General features: G+C 41.2%; 2 protein-coding genes across 6 annotated transcripts in view; one reads left to right on the forward strand and one right to left on the reverse strand.

The window, feature by feature from the left end:
- The window catches only part of LOC134224618 (Ig-like and fibronectin type-III domain-containing protein 1), a 704,696-nt gene that overhangs the window by 658,261 nt on the left and 26,884 nt on the right, over positions 1-19,551 (reverse strand). The gene's annotated exons all lie outside the window — the stretch shown is intronic.
- LOC134222492 (uncharacterized protein K02A2.6-like) lies at positions 15,925-17,091 on the forward strand. The gene is made up of 2 exons (XM_062701640.1): positions 15,925-16,044; positions 16,114-17,091. The coding sequence occupies exons 1-2, from the start codon at positions 15,925-15,927 to the stop codon at positions 17,089-17,091; spliced, it is 1,098 nt and encodes a 365-aa protein (XP_062557624.1).

Here is a 19,551-nt window from a genome sequence, read left to right on the forward strand (position 1 = left end):
TTATATTTATACTTTGCTTCCTGGTCGAAAACCTATAAAAAGAGCCGTCGAATAACTGATTTTAGTGCTAAAACTTATAGATTCCCTTCCACAGGTTCCCCGGTGGCAATCATTGGGTCCTGGAAGCGGTCACAGCCACAGTCAATGAGCTGTCGAATGGCTGGTTTTGGTGCTAAAACTAAAATGTCCCCTTCCACAGGTTCCTCGGGGCCAATCCGTAGATCCTGGAATCGGTCAAAGCCGTCAATGGACCATTTTATATTCATACTTCGCTTCCTGATCGAAAACCATGAAAAATGAGCCATCGAATGACTGGTTTTGATGCTAAAAATAAAATGTCCTCTTCCGCAAGGATCTTCGGAGGCAACCAGTAGGTCCTGGAAGCAATCAGAGCCGCCAATGGACCATTTTATATTCATACTTCGCTTCCTGATCGAAAACCATGAAAAAAGAGCCGTCGAATGACTGGTTTTGGTGGTAAAACTAAAATGTCCCATTCCACAGGTTCCCCGGGGCCAATCCGTAGGTCTTGAAAGCGGTCAAAGCCGTCAATGGATTATTTTATATTCATGCTTGCTTCGCTTCCTGATCGAAAAACAGAGCCGTCGAACGACTGGTTTTGGTGGTAAAACTAAAATGTCCCCTTCCACAGGTTCTCCGGGACCAATCCGTAGGTCCTGGAAGCGGTCAGAACCGTAAATTGACCATTTCATATTCATACTTCGCATCCTGATCGAAAACCATGAAAAAAGAGCCGTCGAACGACTGGTTTTGGTGGTAAAACTAAAATGTCCCCATTCACAGGTTCCCCGGGGACATCCCAGCGACTCCAGGATCCGTTTATTCAATTGGTTTTTCATTCTTGATACATTAGAGGCCTTCTAGAATAAAATCATAGTGGACGATCTATCAAAAAGCGAGATTCAAATGAAGTTGTGGCCTGACCCCTTTGATAAGTATCGATCGGAACCGATTATAAAGAAATGGCCATATCTCACTTGATTCTGGTCCGATTCCAAATCTCAATATATGGTTCCAATCAGCAAGAGCCCTACTTCATTTGTGGTTACTAATATTATTCAATTTTTAACCACAACTTCTCCTAATATCCACCTCAAATTTACGATTTTGAACCTACCTCCGAAAAACCCGGAATATCTTCGGAATCCGGTGGCCATAGTCGGTTCCATGGACATACCGTCAAACTGCATTAATTTTCTAGTTCGGGCATGCCTGAATTGTCAAAATCGGATGATAACTAAGATAGTTACAACACATCTAATTTTACCCAAAATTTGCCTATCCTAATTATTTTGTCCATCCGCTGTACATATCATGCATTTGTTGTTGTTGAAGATACCCGTTTCCTCCCGATCATAAAGTCTATTCTCTAAGAGGTATATTTTTTGCAGGTAAACTATAGACGTATACGTGTATATAAATCTTTGATTTTGCAGCTTTTGTCTTAAAAATAACATTTCTGATATGTTTCTTATTATCAACAGGTTTCAAAACTATTAAAAGAATTTTTCGCCAATACTTTTGATCACAACACTGGATCGTGCCTAAGTTTCTTATAGATGCTATGAATAATTAAATCAAAACATCATGAAAACAACTTGTTCAAATCACGCAAAGCCCTTAACAATAAAATCTGCATCAAACTGCAATTCTTACTAAATGTGAAAATTGTGAAATGTATGAAAAGTCATAACTTTTTTGTTTATTAGTTTACCATCATCAAATTTTTATGGTAGATAGCTAATATAATGGACCGTTTTCCCTAAAAAAATTACGTTCGTAAAAAGATAGGGTTTTGAGATATTTGAGTTTTCGTGACAAAAATGATATTTTTAAAGGCAAAAAAAAATTTGTTTGCTGTGCACATTTTCTTAAGAACTATCATTTAGTTGTCTAACTTTGCTGAAAAAATCATAACAATCGAACATTCCGTTTTTGCTGTGCAGCTTTTTAAATATTTTTTAACCATTTCCACATACACCCTTTTGAAAAGTTAGCCGTGACTCAATATGAAGATTTGATATCGAAAAATGACGATTTAGATGAAATTGAAAAACTGTGCAAAGTTTCAGATATTTTAGAAACGGTCGCTCAGGATCGACTGGCATGCCTCCGTGGAATGCCTCCATTGTAAACTGCTTGTTGGCTCCACCTTAATCTTGACCAATGCGAAAGCAGTTTGTCATGCTTAACCAATATTTTAGATTCCAAGCTACGCCTTTTAGGTATATGTCTGGTCAGCGTTGTTTAACAGTTTGGGTACCTGCTTTCATCAACCAGCACAAAAAACCATGTCAAACAATAATAATAAAAAAATTCCCACCAATCTTTCAGGAAGTATCAAATAATCTTTTATTCTGCATATTTTTAACAATAACAAAAAAAATCCAACATCAGAACAAAATCGATTGATATATTTTCGTTTAGAGATGTTCTTTTGATTGGTCACGAAAATCTTGAAATCTGCTATTTGTGTAAAACATTTTATCTCTAGAATATTGAATTTGGCCAACAAGTACAATTTTCAACGTGCAGGGTATTGAATATTTTTTTACCAGAGGTGGACCAGCCAAGGGCTGAAAGCCTCTTTAATAAAGAAGAAATTTTTTTTTTTTTAGTTATTGATTTCTTTAGTAAGTCTCTCAGTGGCCCTTTAGAAGAACCGTTTACTTTGAAGACATACATTCCATTCCTATCTTCATTGATCCAGTGGACTGGAAAACTAAAGCCTGTGTGCTCCGGTGTTGAGCGCGAAATTAAAGCTGCCTCATGCAGCGAATCCGCCGACGTATGCTAGTTCCCGAATGAAACAAACGGGATGCGAACTGTCTTATCCCATATCCTCCTTTGATACCTTTTAGGCGACAAAAAATCAATTAAAAAAATAAAACTTTTTCAATTCTTGACCGATTTTGCTGATTGAGCCATCAAACGAACCGATTAGATTCCTAATTTTTTATATCTAGGAGAAAAAAGTGATTGGCCACATGGTTCCGGAATAATCCCGGGATCTAGTGGGGTATCTTTTTTGGCGTAAGACTTACGCGTGTCTCAAAATTTCCAGACCTAAGCCTTGTAAAGGATACACTCTAGGATCTTCTAATAAGAACAATAAGGAAAACAAGTAAACCTAACAATTTTGAATTCTATGCATTTTATTTCTTCTGGCCATGTAACAGTACTGAGAACATTTATTTTATATTTTTCAAGCAATTCTATCTTGAAATAGACATATTCTGATGACGAAGCATCTTTCCAAGATGGAACAAGGTGCCTGATGGAAACAGGTTCAGATACATGCAATCTATCACGAAGTAATTCACAAATTTCATCATTCGGTGCAATATTTGATAGGAACAAATCAAATTTCATACAATCGTTTGCCAATTTTTGAACACGAGTCGATGACAAAGCATTGTACAGACTATTCACTGCATGTGAACTTGTTTATGAGGATCAAAATTCTTCTCTCTTTACCATTGTAACAATTTCTACCATTGCACCATTAATTCTGTTGATGTCTACTCTTATCTGCTCCAGCTCATCATTGCGATTGCTTATAGGGTTCAGCTTTCTAACCATAATCCGGAATTTGACATTCTCCACAGGTTATTTACAATCTTCGCACATCCACATCATATTTTCATACAAACATGCAGCAGCTTCTTCATCAGGAATTCCAGCACAATCGTTATGGTATTTAGCGAAATAATCGCAGAAACTCCTGCATAAAAACAATTTTATCTCCACCGCAAATTGGGATCTAGGGATTCTAGGGATTCCCCCAGGAATTACTAGGGAAATATTCCAGGAATTTGAACGGAAATGTCTCAAGGATTTCGACGGGAATATTCCAGGAATTCAGATTCTGATTCTGATTCCGAAGCAATCGACGATAGAAACAATACAAAATCATTAACGAATAGTGCCCTCAGGGCGTCCACTCTCCACTGTGATTCTTTAAAGGTAGTTTCTGTCCGATTTACTCAGGGATCGTAATCCTCACTCATGCTCACGAGCAGAGAATGGTCACTCACGCAGATTTTTGCTGAGAAAACGTTTTACGGGAAAAAAAAAAGGTCTGATGAGAGTTGGAAAAATGGTTATATTTTTCCCTCAATACCAGTGACGCAAAAGGTTGATTTGCTCGTTTCCTCGATTCTTTCATAAGTTTTGTGCCATCACTATATGCAAAAGATGAAAAACAACCTAACTCCTACATACAGTCGATGTGGTGGTATGGATATAGCGACTGCATCTCATCGCCATTTCTGTTGATGTTCTTGGTTCGAATCCCATTGAAATCGTATTTTTTTGTAATTACTTACCGAAACTTTTTACGAAAAGTGAGTGAAGCATTAAAATGATGACACGATAAAAAAAATCCTTAAATAAACATGATTTTCGTTTATCTTCAAGGTGCTAGTGTGTGGAAGATGTTTTCACCACAAAATACGATAAAAGATCCCTCTTTGACCCGAAAATCACATGATTTCGTCTCATCGGAACGAAAAGTACGAACCCTGGATTTACTCTTATTTTCTTCTTATCTTATGTACAATTTTTGCGCTGATCGATTAACTTTTAATCATAATCCAATCAATAACTCAACAGCAGCCAATCATTAGTCCGAAACTCGCGAAAAAATATCACTTAATTGCTACTGTCAATTGACTGCTTCTGCTGTCCGACCACACATGATTTTGGTTAAAGTGTGGCAGCATACTGGTAACTAAAATACCTTTTCTACATACAGAGTTGTCTCACGTTCTCGAAACAGCGTTTACTGAAAGCCTTGAAAAATCCCTTCTGAATACGTCCTTGGTTTCCTCCAAGTGTTCTTCTGAATGAGTTGTTTGCAAGAAAAGTTAAATTTTTTTCGGCTGTTTAAACAGCTTTAACAAATGTTTATCAACCACTTGCAATGTTTCTTCTGAAACGCTAGATCGCAATTGCTGATCGGATCCATCGGGGGCTACATAGACTTGTAGGAAGCCAAGAGAAGGTTATGTTTAATTTTGTTTAAACACCAAGAGGTGTACGCCTCTAAGTTAATCAGCGCATCGCTGTTCAAAGTTTGTCGTAGAAGTATGAAAGAACTTTCATTGAAATAAAAAAAAAGTACATGTGAAATTAGAATGAAATTTTAAACGAAAATACCGCGGAAATTCGAAAGGACTTCTTCATAGTGGAAACTGGAAAAAAATCTCTTTGACAGATAACAAAATCCTGCAAAATGCTAGAAAAATGCGAGAAATTTTCATTGAAATTTAAAAATAAATTCCCCTAAAAATTACAAAGAAATTAAACTGGAAATCTAAAAAAATCCTACTCGAGCACATTGGAATCTTCTTTCAAAATTCCAAAGAATTTCTCGAGCAAATTTCAAATAAAATCAAGGAATTTCAAAAATATTCTGTGGAAATTAAAAAAAAAATGTTTGTACAAATTCCCAAGAGCTTTTCGTGAAAATTTCAAAAGAAATTCTCTTAGAAATAACAAAGAATTTTGAAACTCCGAACGGTTTGAGGAACAAATTAGGAAATGGAAGAGCCAGAGACAAATATAATGCTTATGAGTCAGAAACGATACTAACTTACCAATGATGTCAAGATAAAAATTCAAATCCTGTTTCAAGATTCAATATCCCGAATCCTGTGTTCAATAGAAACTGATTTCCTGCTGTACTGTGAACAAACATTAGCTGATGGCCACCGGACGACCGGAAGACGATTGACCGTTTGGTCCCAAGCCATTCGGTAACCGGAATTGATTGCCGTCATGCAATAGTCGGCAATAGTGGCCGTAGTCCCACTGCTCGGAACAGCAATGAACGGTTGGTAGCTTCCCATCCAAGCGAGTCAGCGCTCATGTCTTGTTTTTCTTCCGCTTGAGAAGCTCGTGCGTTGGAAATTCGACCTGATGCTGATGCCAGTTCCATCTACTTTTATTGGCGTATGTGGGTGAATCCATCGAAGCTCATTTCCTTCAAATGCTTACTCTCGCCACAGCAGCCGATAGTCACATCCGGATAGATCGTCTTGTAGCGGCTTTGTCTGGACCTCAAGGGAACGATGATGCGCGCCGTATATGCTTCCCGGTGGAAATCATGTTTGACGAAGATCTGATTCTCCATTTTGCGATGTGTTGGGAAAATCCCGATGGGAGATGTTAAATTTTGAGCGACGTATCGATTTCCATTGTCTGTTTTTTTCTTTTGCTTGAACGGTCTTAGTAATGGTAATATGCAATCTCTGATCTTTGCTGGAATGGAATTGAATCCGCCGCTGCTCGAAGGATACCGAACTGGTGCATGAAAATGAACAAGTCACTCCAGCATCATTATTATTGTATTGGGTTTCTGGATCTAATGGGGCAAGAATAGCATTCAATCATGTTTGGTCTGTTGTAAGAATCTTATACAGAAGGAAAGCGGAAATGGAATGGAATAATACAAGACAGGCTGACAGGAAAGATGATTCAATTATGTTGAGTTTGAGATGGTAGGCATTTACGCGCTGTGCTTGCTTTGGACAGATCAAATCTGTGAACTGCAAAGATTTGTAGCGGAGAACTGGGCAAACTCAATTCATACATAACTTATTTTACTATACTTTCCTTGTTTTGAACACAATCTTGTTTCAAAGCATAATAGACGGACAAATCTACTTATCTGGGATCAAAACTGTGTCAACAGTGACCTGGGAAATTTATATATCAATAAGAGTAGTAAACCCCAGGTCAAGTTGATCCTTCAGAACCCTAATCAATCAACGTCCAACAGAATAGGGGTCCGACAGACTGTGTTGTTATGGTGGCTTTATTGCTCATACCCGCTCAGTGCTAGCATTCACGTTGCCGGTACATCTCTTCAATGTGGTCACCAGTCAGGGAATTGGATTCTGTTCGTCATGACTAGAGCAATTCGCAATGCATTAGACAATTATGACTCGCTTCGAAATGGCTTGAGGTTTGGATTATCGCACTTTATGCAGCCCTGTTACCAGCATCATTATACAAAGTTGAACGGATTGATTCGTTCTGAATACCTATGCATTAAACAAGATGGTGATTTGTGATTGCAGTGTTTTCAATGCAAACTGTTTCTGGTTGTCCAACGGGTTTTTTAATTGAAATGCCGTAATGCGGGGGATCTTCGATTGACGGGGTATCATTGATCAGTTTAACCATTTTCAATAAATAAAGAAGCTATAATTTTCTGTTAATACAATTACATATTGTGGGTTAGGTATTTTATTTTATGTTGACTAAATTTACAATTGCCTTTGCGTGAATAATTACTAGGCAGTTGAAACAAAGCTTTTTTCGATGAGTTAATTACACCTTTTTCCTGACAATCGCAGTAGGCTATAATATTGATTTCTACCAACTGTCTAAAATTGCCAGTTCTCGAACGAGGGCGTGTTTTGAAATATTGTCATCACACTTGTAAGCAATGTATCATCAAAATAACTGTATTTATTTATCTTTCGAATGGATATCTACAAATTTTTGATAACGATGAATGGTACAGATTCTGAAATAAAAACAAGATGGTGTTGGAAAAGATTTTTGAAACAATTCCCGTAAAGAATAAAGTCTAATTCAAAAAGAGAACTGTTATTGTTTGCAAAATACTGGCGGTCATGTAGTAGACGTTTTTCAGGAACAAAACAAGAATGGTGAAGCGACATGGTAATTGGTTTAAGAACATAGAAATTGTACTTCTATATGGCGAAAGTATTCAAATTTCTCCAAACCAGGAAGGTAAGAAATTGATGTTTCCACGTGGTCGATTCCAGCAGGGATTCCCTTGTCTGATCCCGAGTTTTTCATACCGGACCGTGTTGATAATATGCTCATAGGTGCCTCGAAGTGTTTCGATCCACTCAAGTCAGGCCATATTTGTTTTGCTGATGGTTTGCCGGAGCTCCATGAAACCTCCATTGGGATGGGTAGTTGCCAGTGAAATAGATAGCAGTATCGCCAACACAGTGCAACAAGTGCATTCCGCATCTGTGAATTCAATAGATGAAGTAGTGAAGAAGTTTTGGGGACTGGAAGAAATCGCCGATACCCCTGGGCAAGAGAATGAACAGGATGAGTGTGAGAAAACGTTCCGTTAGATGTACTCACTATCGTACATCATCTTGACGTTACGTTGTGTCGTTACCCTTTCGAGAAGATGTTCACAAGCATCAGTACGAAGCATTCATCCAAGAACACGAAGAGTTGGGCCATTGCCGAGAAGTTGATGAAACTCTAGACCATCCATTCCAAGGGCGCTACTACTTTCCCCTCCATGCAGTATTGCGACCATTAAGCTCCTCAACCAAGCTGCCTCCGCGAGATCACATGCAACCGAAAATCCTCTAAACGACGTTCTTCAAGTAGGTGGCAACATCCAGAGTGATTTGTTCAGCATTCTACTTTGATTCCGTAAGTACATTGTAGCATTCACAGCCGATGTAACAAAAATGTATCGGCAAGTACTGATTGAACCTTGTCATACCCGCTGCCAAAGGATCTTTTGGAGAAAGGACCCTAGACAGCCTCTTAGAGTTTTGGAGTTACGGACCGTAACTTATGGGACAGTTCCCACTTTTTTAGCAATCAGATGTCTGAACCAGTTATGTGGCGATGAAGGAAGCAAATTCCCAGTTGCAGCTAAAATAGTGCGAGAAGATGTTATGTGGATGACGTTCTTTCAGGAGTCCAAAGCATCGAAGAAGCAATTGAAACCCAGAAGGAGTTGCAACAGCTTCTGCATTGTGGTGGTTTTCCAATACAAAAATGGAGTTCTAATTACCCTGAAATGCTAACCCACGTCCCCGAAACCGATAGAGAAAAGCTAGTAAGTATACAGAAATAAATAATTACCTTTGATTGATTAGGAGCCCTCAAACTGATGAAATTGTGTTCGTTGCTAATTGTCTAAGAAACGTTCCGCATGAGTACACCAAGCGAATGGTGTTTTCCGAAATCGGTAGACTTTTCCATCCACTCGGTTTAGTGTCATTGTTGTTGCAAAGATCCTAATGCAACAAATATGGAAATCAGGGTTATCGTGGGACCCGAAACTCGAGGGAGAATTATTGCATTCATGGCTGAAATTCCGAGATGCTTTGCCACACATTTGTGAGCTGGGCCTACCTCGCCGTGTGATTTCCCATCACGCAGTAGCGATTGAGATACACGGATTTTCGGACGCTTCAATCCACGCCTATGGAGCTATGTTATATATGAGAAATATTATGTCGGATGGCACTGTACAATTATTTCTTTTAGCATTAGCATTAGCATTAGCATTGAGCAATTCGCACAAATTCGTAGGTGGTACAAGCCAAGACTATTGTATGAGAGTAGCATCACTTTCATCCGTTACCACAGATATTAATTTGGGACTAATCACTATCTCTTAGATGGAAGCGATGCACTCTCCAATAGTCGAGATCTGTTCTGGCCACGTCCTTGCGAATGCTGAGGAAGGGGAAGGATGGTTAGTTGGACACCTACTTAAGAACAGAGAACTCTACGACCTCTCATATGTGCCACGGGAAGTTTTGGGTTTGTGTGGAAGGTTATAACAGGAATCGGAATCGTTTGGTAGAACGTGAAACACAGAAAGAACTAAGATAGAAATACAAAGTAGGAAAGGGACGAGCCTGGAATTGAACCCACGACCTCCTGCTTATAAGGCAGAAGCGGTAGCCACTAGACCACCGAGCTCGTCAGCTGGCAATGTACAATTATTTCTTTTGTGCAGTAAATCAATGGTATCTCCTATCACCGGCTGTTCGGCCGCATTGAGAGTTGACGTAAAGTCAATGTCAACTTCTCTCCACGAACAGCCTAGATAGCCGTGTGGTATCGGCAGCTGGTTATCTGGCTAAGAATAACATTACGGATTGCCTGTTCCAGTGCTAAAAGTCCATCATACAGGTGACCCCTAATTCTCGGTGTGATGCGGCTTTATGCTTACCGTGCCTACGAATGTATGGTTAGGGGGTCTAATAAGAACCTAACCGCAAACGGAGCCTGTGAAGCACCAGGGCTCCCTTCACAGTATTTAGCCCTCGCTGCGCTAACCGGAGGTATGGCGTAGTTGACTTTTTACTTCTCCGAGATAATCGGCTACTCTTATTCAACCTCATCGTGGGGTTAAATAAGAGTGGGGTTATGAATATGTGTTTTACTTAGTTTTCAACAATTTGTCACCTATATGGATTTGCATTATGCGTTTTTCACAGTGTACTCTGTGTCTCGTCTTTGACGTTCGGCTTGGGCTACTCTTGTTCAATCTCAACATGAGTTTGGGGTTATGAATATGTGTTTTACTTAGTTTTTCAACAAACTTCCACCTATATGGATTCGCATTACGAATTTTTTTTACAATGTACTTTGTGTTTGTCACCTATATGGATTCGCATTATGCGTCTTTCAAAGTGTAATCTGTGTTTCGTCTTTGACGTTCGTCTTCAGCTACTCTTGTTTAATCTCAACTTGAGGTTGAATAAGGGTGGGGTTATGAAAATGTTTTTTTTACTTAGTCTTTTTTCAACAAATTGTCACCTATATGGATTCGCATTATGCGTTTTTTTTTACAATGTACTTTGTGTATGGTACCTATATGGATTCGCATTATGCGTTTTTCGCAGTGTACTCTGTGTCACGTCCTTGACGTACGGCTTCGACTACTCTTGTTCAATCTCAACGTGAGGTTCAATAAGAATGGAATTATGAATACAGTCAAACCTCCATGAGTCGATGTTCTATGACTCGATATCGACTCAAGGAAGCAAATTATGCCATATTAAAAAATATTTTCTGGGTTACTGTGTTGGTCCCTTCAAACGGCTTTCCAAAGATTTGCTATGCCTCATCTCATTATTTCCATAAGTCGATGGTCCCTTCAATATCGACTCATGGAGGTTTGACTGTATGTGTTTTACTTAGTTTTCAACAAATTGCCACCTATATCGATTCGCATTATGCGATTTTGACAATGTACTTTGTGATTGTTACCTATATGGATTCGCATTATGCGTTTTTGCACAGTGCACTCTGTGTTTCGTCTTTGACGTTCGTCCATTGTTACGTCCACTGTGGTTTTGTGACACCTCTCTTTAGTCCCTAGCTGAATGCGTGTGAGTCTACATAATTGGCATTCCTATAAATGGTTCCATTCTCCTTTCCAACTTCACTTCCTCTTCCTTTCCCGTTTTCACTTCCTTTTCCGTCAGGTAAATTATGAGAAAGGCCAGTGAAGGTGATGGCACAAATCTCCCAGATTGAGGGGAATGTGTCTCCTGAGCCGACATTCTGATACCTGATACCTGATCACCGATGTCAGTATTTCACGCAAAGAACTTCTTGGGGCCCTTCTGCTGTCACGACTGGCTCTCTGGTCGGATAGTCAGATTGCTCTCGCATGGCTCAAGAAACCACTAGCTACACATGGAGATACGTTCCAATAAAGAAAAACCCTGCAGATATTGTGTCGAGAGGTATGTTACCGAAGGCTTTAAATTCAAGGTGCAGAGTGATACCAACTCATCCGTTAGAGGACTTTGCGGGACTTGTATTTGTAAAACAAGGGCGACACAAACCAAGGCGTAATTGGGCATTTTTGTATGCATGGTAACCAAGGCCGTACATCTTGAATTGATTTCGAACATGACCACAGAAGCTTTTGTTGCGGCCTTACACCGATTCACCAGCAGAAGAGGAATACCAAGGGAGATCCATTCCTGTGTGGGAGCCATCTGGCAGCATAATTAACTACGTGTGCTAAGGTACATTTGAATCAATCACAGTAGGCTTCGCCTAGCTCCCCCAACAACACTCGTCCTCTTTCGCATCAAGCAGCAGTGAAGGTAAGACGTGCTTCTGTCATGTTGTGGTAACCGAGACCTTTTCCCAAACCGTTGGTCACTCACAAGCCGATTTACACAATGGCGATCCTGCCAGACGGTCAAATATACAGAAGTTTGCTTCAATTATTTCTACTTCAGTTGTTCAGTACATGTGATTTGTTCCTTTTTCTCTTTAATGGAATGTCTGAGAGTGAATAGAACTTTCCGCATTACTTTGCTGGTCGAGACATGTGATAGAAAAAGTATAAGTAATTGTGGAATCGGAAACCGGAAGTGAATATTAGAGCTGAGGAACAGTCAGGTACTGTAAATGTTTGATTAGTAGCAGGCAGTGGTTGGAGATAACCATTATAAATAATAATTGGCAGCGGATCGAGATGACCGCGACGGAAGGTAGGTAGTGGCTCGAGACGACCGCGACGGAAGTTAGGCAGCGGATCGAGACGACCGCGACTGTGGATAGGAAGCGGATCGAGACGACCGTGTTTATTACTTATGAGTATTTGTATGTGGTAGCGGATCGGGACGACCGCGATTATACATTTTTTTAGAACGGTGGTTTGGAAGCGGCTCGAGACGACCGCGTTAAATTAGGTAGCGGATCGAGACGACCGCGCAAAGCAGTGATGTAATAAAAAAAACTGATTTGGTTCAGGCACGATTTAGGTTAGGCATGTCTTTATGTCGGTTTACATAGTTATTTTATAATGGTAATAGAAATTTGGAGTATGGGAAAATTTGAACGGTTTATTCTTATTAATACATATACTGTTATCAGACTTCAATTCTTGAACACCAATGGTCCTTAAACTGATAGTTCACCTCGTTATTGCCCAAACATTACTTACAGATTTCGAATTTTATCAGTTCAGCTCAATGCAGATTCAATTTGCAAGTAACCAAAATGTCTGGAGGAAAGTATGTATGTGCCCCGGTTACAAGGATAACTCGGAATATAACGATTATCTTATTGACGACATATGGGCTGACGAGTCAGATATCGAAGGCCAGGAAAAAAGACAAGATGATTACAGCGGTGGAGATAGCGACGACAGCTCTAGCTTCGACGGTGCATACGACAACGTTGGAGGAATCTACTGCTGAGGCGGCCGATGAAGAAAAAGCAGTCAATATCGACGGAAATAAGGACTACTCTCACCAAATAAAACAAATGCAAGCCACTCTGGACCAACTAGTGCAAGCCATGGGTTCCAATCAACCAATGTGGGGATCTAACACGGTGCCTCGTCAGACTGAAGACAGCTGGAATACTGGAAGCGTTAACGTTGGAGCTACGACTAGCACAGCTAGTATCCGCTGGGAAAACATACAGCCATTTCCTAATGACGTTCCGGCAAACAGGATGTGGAAGCAGTGGAGTCGCTTCATCGATCGGTTCGAAATTGCTGTTTCCCTCTCCAATATCAATGATCCAGTCAAACGGGCTCAAATGCTTTATTTGTCAATGGGAGAAAAGTTACAAGGAATAGCCCGGGCGGCTAGACTACGGCCGAGCCTTCAAGAACCTGACTGTTACGGCGTTTTCGTGGGTAACATCGAAAGTTACCTTCGTTCTATGGTAGACGTCACAGCCGAACATGAAACGTTCACCAACCTGAAGCAGGAACCAAACGAACCGACGATTGGATTCCATGCTCGGCTGATGGAAAAAGTTCGTCTATGCGGTTATAGTAGCGAAGATCAGGACCGGTTCGTAAGGGCGCAACTATTGAAAGGAATGCGGAACAAAGATTTGGTAAAAACTGCACGAACTTTTGGCTATGAGACCCTTTTCGTTGTACAATCTGCTACCCGCGAGGAGGCATACACTGCTGAAACGGCACAATCGGATCCCAATCAAGCATTCGCAGTAGCCCAGCATCATGTCCGAGCACCTGGAAAATCACAGCAATGGAAGCGAAAGAACGAAGAAGCGGATGATAGGTGGATCGACTCGAAAAGACGCGTGATGGTCGAACGCAGGAACCGAGGAATGGGACGTCGATCACGGTGCCCTAAGTGTAACCGTCTTTTTCACAAATTCGGATCATGCCCGGCAATCAACGTTAACTGCAACACTTGCGGTGAACGGGGACATTTTGCTATAGTATGTCGAAGGAAAATTGCCAACCAGTTACGCGCGGAGCGGGATAATTCACCAGGCTGGAGAATGGATGAAAACGACGAAAAGGTAAAAACGTGATCAAATGAATAACAATGTATTTTTGTCTATCTTGTAGCCGTCAAATAAACTATAGTTATTTCCTTACTTAAACTGCTTTTATTGCCTTCGCCTTCCAGGAAATAAACGCAATTTCGTTGGCAGACACTTTAATACATTGCCATGTAGGAAAGTCAAAACCGATTCGTTTTATGATTGATTCCGGGGCGGATGTCAACACGATAGGTGGAGATGACTGGATAAACCTCAAACGTGAATTTCTGTCAGAAGGCGCTATGCTGGAGCCCATTAAAATGACAAATGATGGTGGCATTTGCTCGTATGCCTCTGCAAAACCCATCTCTGTAAAGGGTGCTTTTAAAGCTGTAATTGAGGTAGTAGGGACACAGCAAGCCTTCGATACTAGCGGTGTTTTATGTCGTTGATCAAGGATCCTGTTCGCTGTTAGGCCGCTCCACGGCTAGCGACTTAAGGCTGCTTAAAGTTGGTCTAAGCGTCAATAGCTGCGAAAAAACGTTCCCCAAAGTTCCAGGAGTCCGGGTTAAATTCAGTGTTGATCCATCCGTACCTCCGGCAAAATGCGTATTACAATGTACCAGCAGCGTACAGAGAGAGCGCAAGAGCTCGGGTTTCAGAGATGGAAAATCAAGGGATCATCGAGCGTGTGACATCGGCCCCCGACTGGATCAGCGGCATGTCGGCAGTGGCTAAAGGAAAAACGATTTCCGACTTGTCGTTAATATGAAGGCACCGAACCGTGCAATCAAAAGAGAGTACTATCGCTTACCATCATTGGACGAAATGAGAACCAAACTCCACGGGGCAAAGTATTTTACGAAGCTTGATTTGTCCAATGCGTTTTACCATTTGGAGCTCCACGAACAATCCAGGGACCTCACCACTTTCTTGACTGAAAATGGCATGTTTCGGTTCACGCGCCTGATGTTCGGAGTGAACTGCGCCCCGGAAATCTTCCAGCGGGAGATGTCAAGACTACTCTTAGGAGAGGAGAACGTCATAGTGTATATTGACGACATCCTTATGTTTGCTGATAACTTGGATCAACTTCGCGGAACTGTAGCTCGTGTGTTGAGGATTCTTAGAGCAAATCATTTGACGTTGAACTCTGCGAAATGTGAATTCGATAAAAGCGTATAAGATGGCTTGGGCACGAACTCGATGAAAAGGGGTTTAATATCGACGAGGAGAAGGTAAAGGATATACGTAGGTTTCGACAACCGAACAAAGTATCCGAGCTACGAAGCTTCCTGGGACTAGCTTCCTTTGCAAGCCCATACATCCGAGGCTTTGCCGACATAGCAAACCAACTGTGGGCACTCACGAACAGCTCGAACGGTTGGAATTGGAGTCAGGAGCATTCGAAAGCCTTTGAAAAGCTGAAGGACCAAATTGTTCATTGCACAACTTCTCTAGGATATTTTTCGAACCAGGATAGAACCATCGTTTATACGGACGCATCTCCGCATGCTCTCGGCGTCGTTCTCGTCCAGGAAGACAACAGGAATACCCCACGTGTTATAAGTTTCGCGTCAAAGGCCTTAACGACGACTGAAAAAAAATATCCGCAGAACCAGCGCGAAGCTCTTGCTGCTGTATGGGCGGTAGAGCATTTGGCCTACTATCTATTAGGACGCCCCTTTACGCTCCGTACCGATGCACAAGGTTTTACATTTATACTGAACAGGTCAAGAGAGGATTCTAAGCGAGCGTTGAACAGGGCAGATGGATGGGCGCTTAGACTCAGCCCTTATAGTTTTGACGTATAGTATGTAAGAGGACGTGAAAATATAGCTGATACTTCTTCGCGGCTGTATGAAGGCGTGGATGACCCGTTCGAAGACGGCGTTAGCCCTTGGGAGCTTACTTCCTGGAAGTGAACAGAAGCGAATTTTAACCGAGAAGGACATTGCAGACGCCACTGTCAAAGATAAACAGCTTACTGAGGTAAAACTTGACATTTGCTTATCCTTGTGGCAAAATGTATTGATCTTTTAAAATGTATTTCACTGACAGGTAATAGATGCCGTGGAAACGGGCGTTTGGCCGAAGCACTTGAAGCAGTTTCAGGTGCAAGGAAATGATTTAATCACACGAGAAGGACTGTTGATTAAAACGGGTTGCGCGGTCATACCTGAGAGTATCCGACAGGAAACTTTGGCGGTAGCTCATTCAGGCCATCCATCGACTGCAAAGTTTAAGAGTATTCTCAGAGAACGTGTATGGTGGCCTGGAATGACGAAGGACGCTGAAGCTTGGGTAACATCTTGTGGTGTTTGTGCAACTAACGGAAGGCCCGAACGGCCAACACCCATGACTCGTGTGTTTGCCCCACAAACTGTATGGGAGACCATTGGCATAGATTTCAATGGTCCCTATAACAAATTTGGCGGAGTTTATATTCTAGTTTTAGTGGACTATCGTTCACGATACGTTATCGCTAAGCCCGTGAGATCGACAAGTTTCACGCATACCCGAAAAATCTTGGACGAAATTTTTGAAAAGGAAGGCTATCCTCAGACTATAAAATCGGATAATGGGCCTCCATTTAACGGAGATGAATGTAAGATGTACTGCTCAGAGCGTGGCATCAATGCAACTTTCTCCACGCCGTTATATCCCCAACAGAACGGGTTGGCTGAGAGTTGCATGAAGTTGGTGAATAAAGCAATGAGTGCCGCTTCTGCTAGTGGAACACCCTATGAAAATGAACTAAGTGCAGCCGTCCAAGCGTATAACGCAGCTACTCACTCCGTTATCGGAGTACCACCGGAAGAGGTGATGACGGGTCCGAAAATAAGGCGTAGACTACCGCTTCTATGCCGTGGAAAGGCTAATTTCGATGAAAACCTGCTTAATGCTAAAGATCTGAAGTCGAAAACAGAGGCTAAGCAGCGAGAAGATGCGAAACGAGGCTCGACAATGTCGAATCAGACCAGGGGACACCGTTGTTGTAGAACGTCAGCCTCGGATGAAAGCGGAATCACGGTTTGACCTCGAAAGTACACAGTGACGAAAGAAGAAAATGGAATGCTTGTTTTGTGTGACGAAAGCGGTCAGATCATTAAAAGGCACGTGACAGACCAAACGTGTTTTTAATTGGAGGAACCAAGACGGAATAAGCCAAACAGTTGATCATAAACGTTATAGTGCTGATCCGGAAATATCTGCTCCGTTGGTAGAGAGAACGCATGGTAAAGAAATCGTTATATCTGAACGTCCGATTCGTACAAAAAAAGGGAGACTACATTAACACCATTGAAAATTAATAATATCGAACAGAATTGTAATGTTTTTTACAACCTAATGAAAAATTATAACTAGCATAAAAAAATCGTCAGCCTCGATTTTTTTTTGTGAAAGAGGGGGATTTGTGGGAGTCATCTGGCAGCATAATTAACTACGTGTGCTAAGGTACATTTGAATCAATCGCAGTAGGCTTCGCCTAGCTCCCCCAACAACACTCGTCCTCTTTCGCATCAAGCAGCAGTGAAGGTAAGACGTGCTTCTGTCCTGTCGTGGTAACCGAGACCTTTTCCCAAACGGCTGGTCACTCACAAGCCGATTTACACAATTCCGATAATGGTTCTAACTTCAAGGGAGCAAGAAATGAGTTGCACGGGCTTTTTGGGTTGTTCCGGTCTGCAACAATGAACAACGAGCTTGCAGGTTTTTGTCTGCCAAAAGAAATATCTTGGCATTTCATTCCGCCAGAAGCACCTAACTTTGGGGGAATTTGAGAGGCGGCAGTAAAAAAATGCTAAATTCCATCTAAAAAGGACTCTTAAAAACGCTTAATTGACATATGAAGATTATGTGACAGTCTTGGTGCAGGTTGAGGCTATTCTAAATTCAAGACCGCTTTATTCCATTTCGTCTGATTTTGGTGACTCTGAAGTGCTCACACCCGGGCATTTTTTGATTGATCGACCTTCAACTGGCATACTAGAACCCAGCTATCAAGAGACATCAATCAATCGCTTGAGCAGCTGCGGTTGCGTGAAGACTTCTGGCATAAAAGTGGAAGCGCGAATATTTACAGTCCCTGCAAGGTAGAACCAAAAACCAAATCAAAAGACCAAACATCCAGCCCGGCATGATTGTCCTGCTAGAGAAGATAGACGCACTTCCACAACACTGGAGATTAGGAAAGATCCATTAATTACGTAACGCAAAAATTGGGCATTTTGGGGTTTCCTGCATGTTCTTTTCTGGCACGGGGTGTGACTTCGAAAAATCACCAAAAATCATCAAAAATCACCCTTAAACCACGGTTTTAAAGAAAAAGAAACCCCCACAAAGACACGACGGGCCCTAATCTACACGATCCACGCGGCCACCGAAAAGCAAGGCGAACGGAACCTAGCCCCATACGACGATTGTCCTGACCCTGATCGATACAAAGCACCAGTATCAGAAAGAAGGCTCTCAACAAGAGAAACGGGAGCTGCACGTCGCAGCACGCGCGTTGTTACCATGGCAGCAACATCAAACAACAGCAAGCGCGTATTCCAATTCAAATTCAAGGAAGTTTCTAGAAGATAATTTTTACTATAAAAGAGGTGCATTTTCATCGAATGCTTCAGTTTTGATTTGTATAAGCTAGTGATTATACCTTCGGAATGAATATTTAGTGACAGTAAAGTGTTCCAATTTTCATTTACTGAAGGCAACCAGAGGTTGCTTCGGCGTTCCATCCAGGAAGAAACCCTAGTGCGGTACAGTCCGTGAAGTTATAGTAAAAACCTCGAGTAGAGGCCTGAAGCTACTGTCAATTACCAACCAGGAGCCTGGAGGAAGCTCCAACAAGTACCAGTTGGAGAACTATCGGAAGCGAGTGCAGAGAATATTAAAGGATTTCAAAGAAGTAATACTAGAAACTTTTTCCGTGTTGCAACGAATCAGGATTAGATGAAAAGGCTTCTTTTGTATTCAGATCCATTAATTTCTGGATTAAGAAAGCTTCCTTCTGAAAATAAGGAAAATCTATCTGAAGATGTACTAAACCTTGGAAACGTATAAATCTAATCTTATAGTATTAGATAACTAAGATAAAGAATAATGAAAGCAATATTCAACAGAGAACCGGATAGATGCCGGCGATTTCGTGGATTCGCACATGGTGGAATCAGACTTGAGGACCCCAAATGTTAGGTTCATCAACAAATGTCCTGCAAAACAATAGAAATAGAAAAATAGTTAATCTCTTTCATTCAATACTAAAATCGGCTCTGCAAAGTGTTATACCTGACTGAGTCTTATAAATATGTGATTTAGTTGGAATATAGATTAATCAATCCAAAATATACGCGAAGCGTAAAAAAAATACCATCTGTTAAATTATTTTATATTTATGGCCTCTCTTGAATGGGAATTGAACCGCTGTAAAATGTAAGGCATTCCAACTATAATGGCCTACTTTAAGGCGTTTACAATCGTTTGCTTTATAGACGT

This window comes from Armigeres subalbatus, chromosome 3, assembly GCF_024139115.2.
Source record: "Armigeres subalbatus isolate Guangzhou_Male chromosome 3, GZ_Asu_2, whole genome shotgun sequence".
Lineage (NCBI taxonomy): Eukaryota > Metazoa > Arthropoda > Insecta > Diptera > Culicidae > Armigeres > Armigeres subalbatus.

Coding starts and splice junctions, on each gene's coding strand:
- LOC134222492 (XM_062701640.1), top strand. CDS start 15,925: ATGACCCGTTCGAAGACGGCGTTAGCCCTTGGGAGCTTACTTCCTGGA. Junction 16,045..16,113: donor AAGATAAACAGCTTACTGAG/GTAAAACTTGAC, acceptor TTTCACTGACAG/GTAATAGATGCCGTGGAAAC.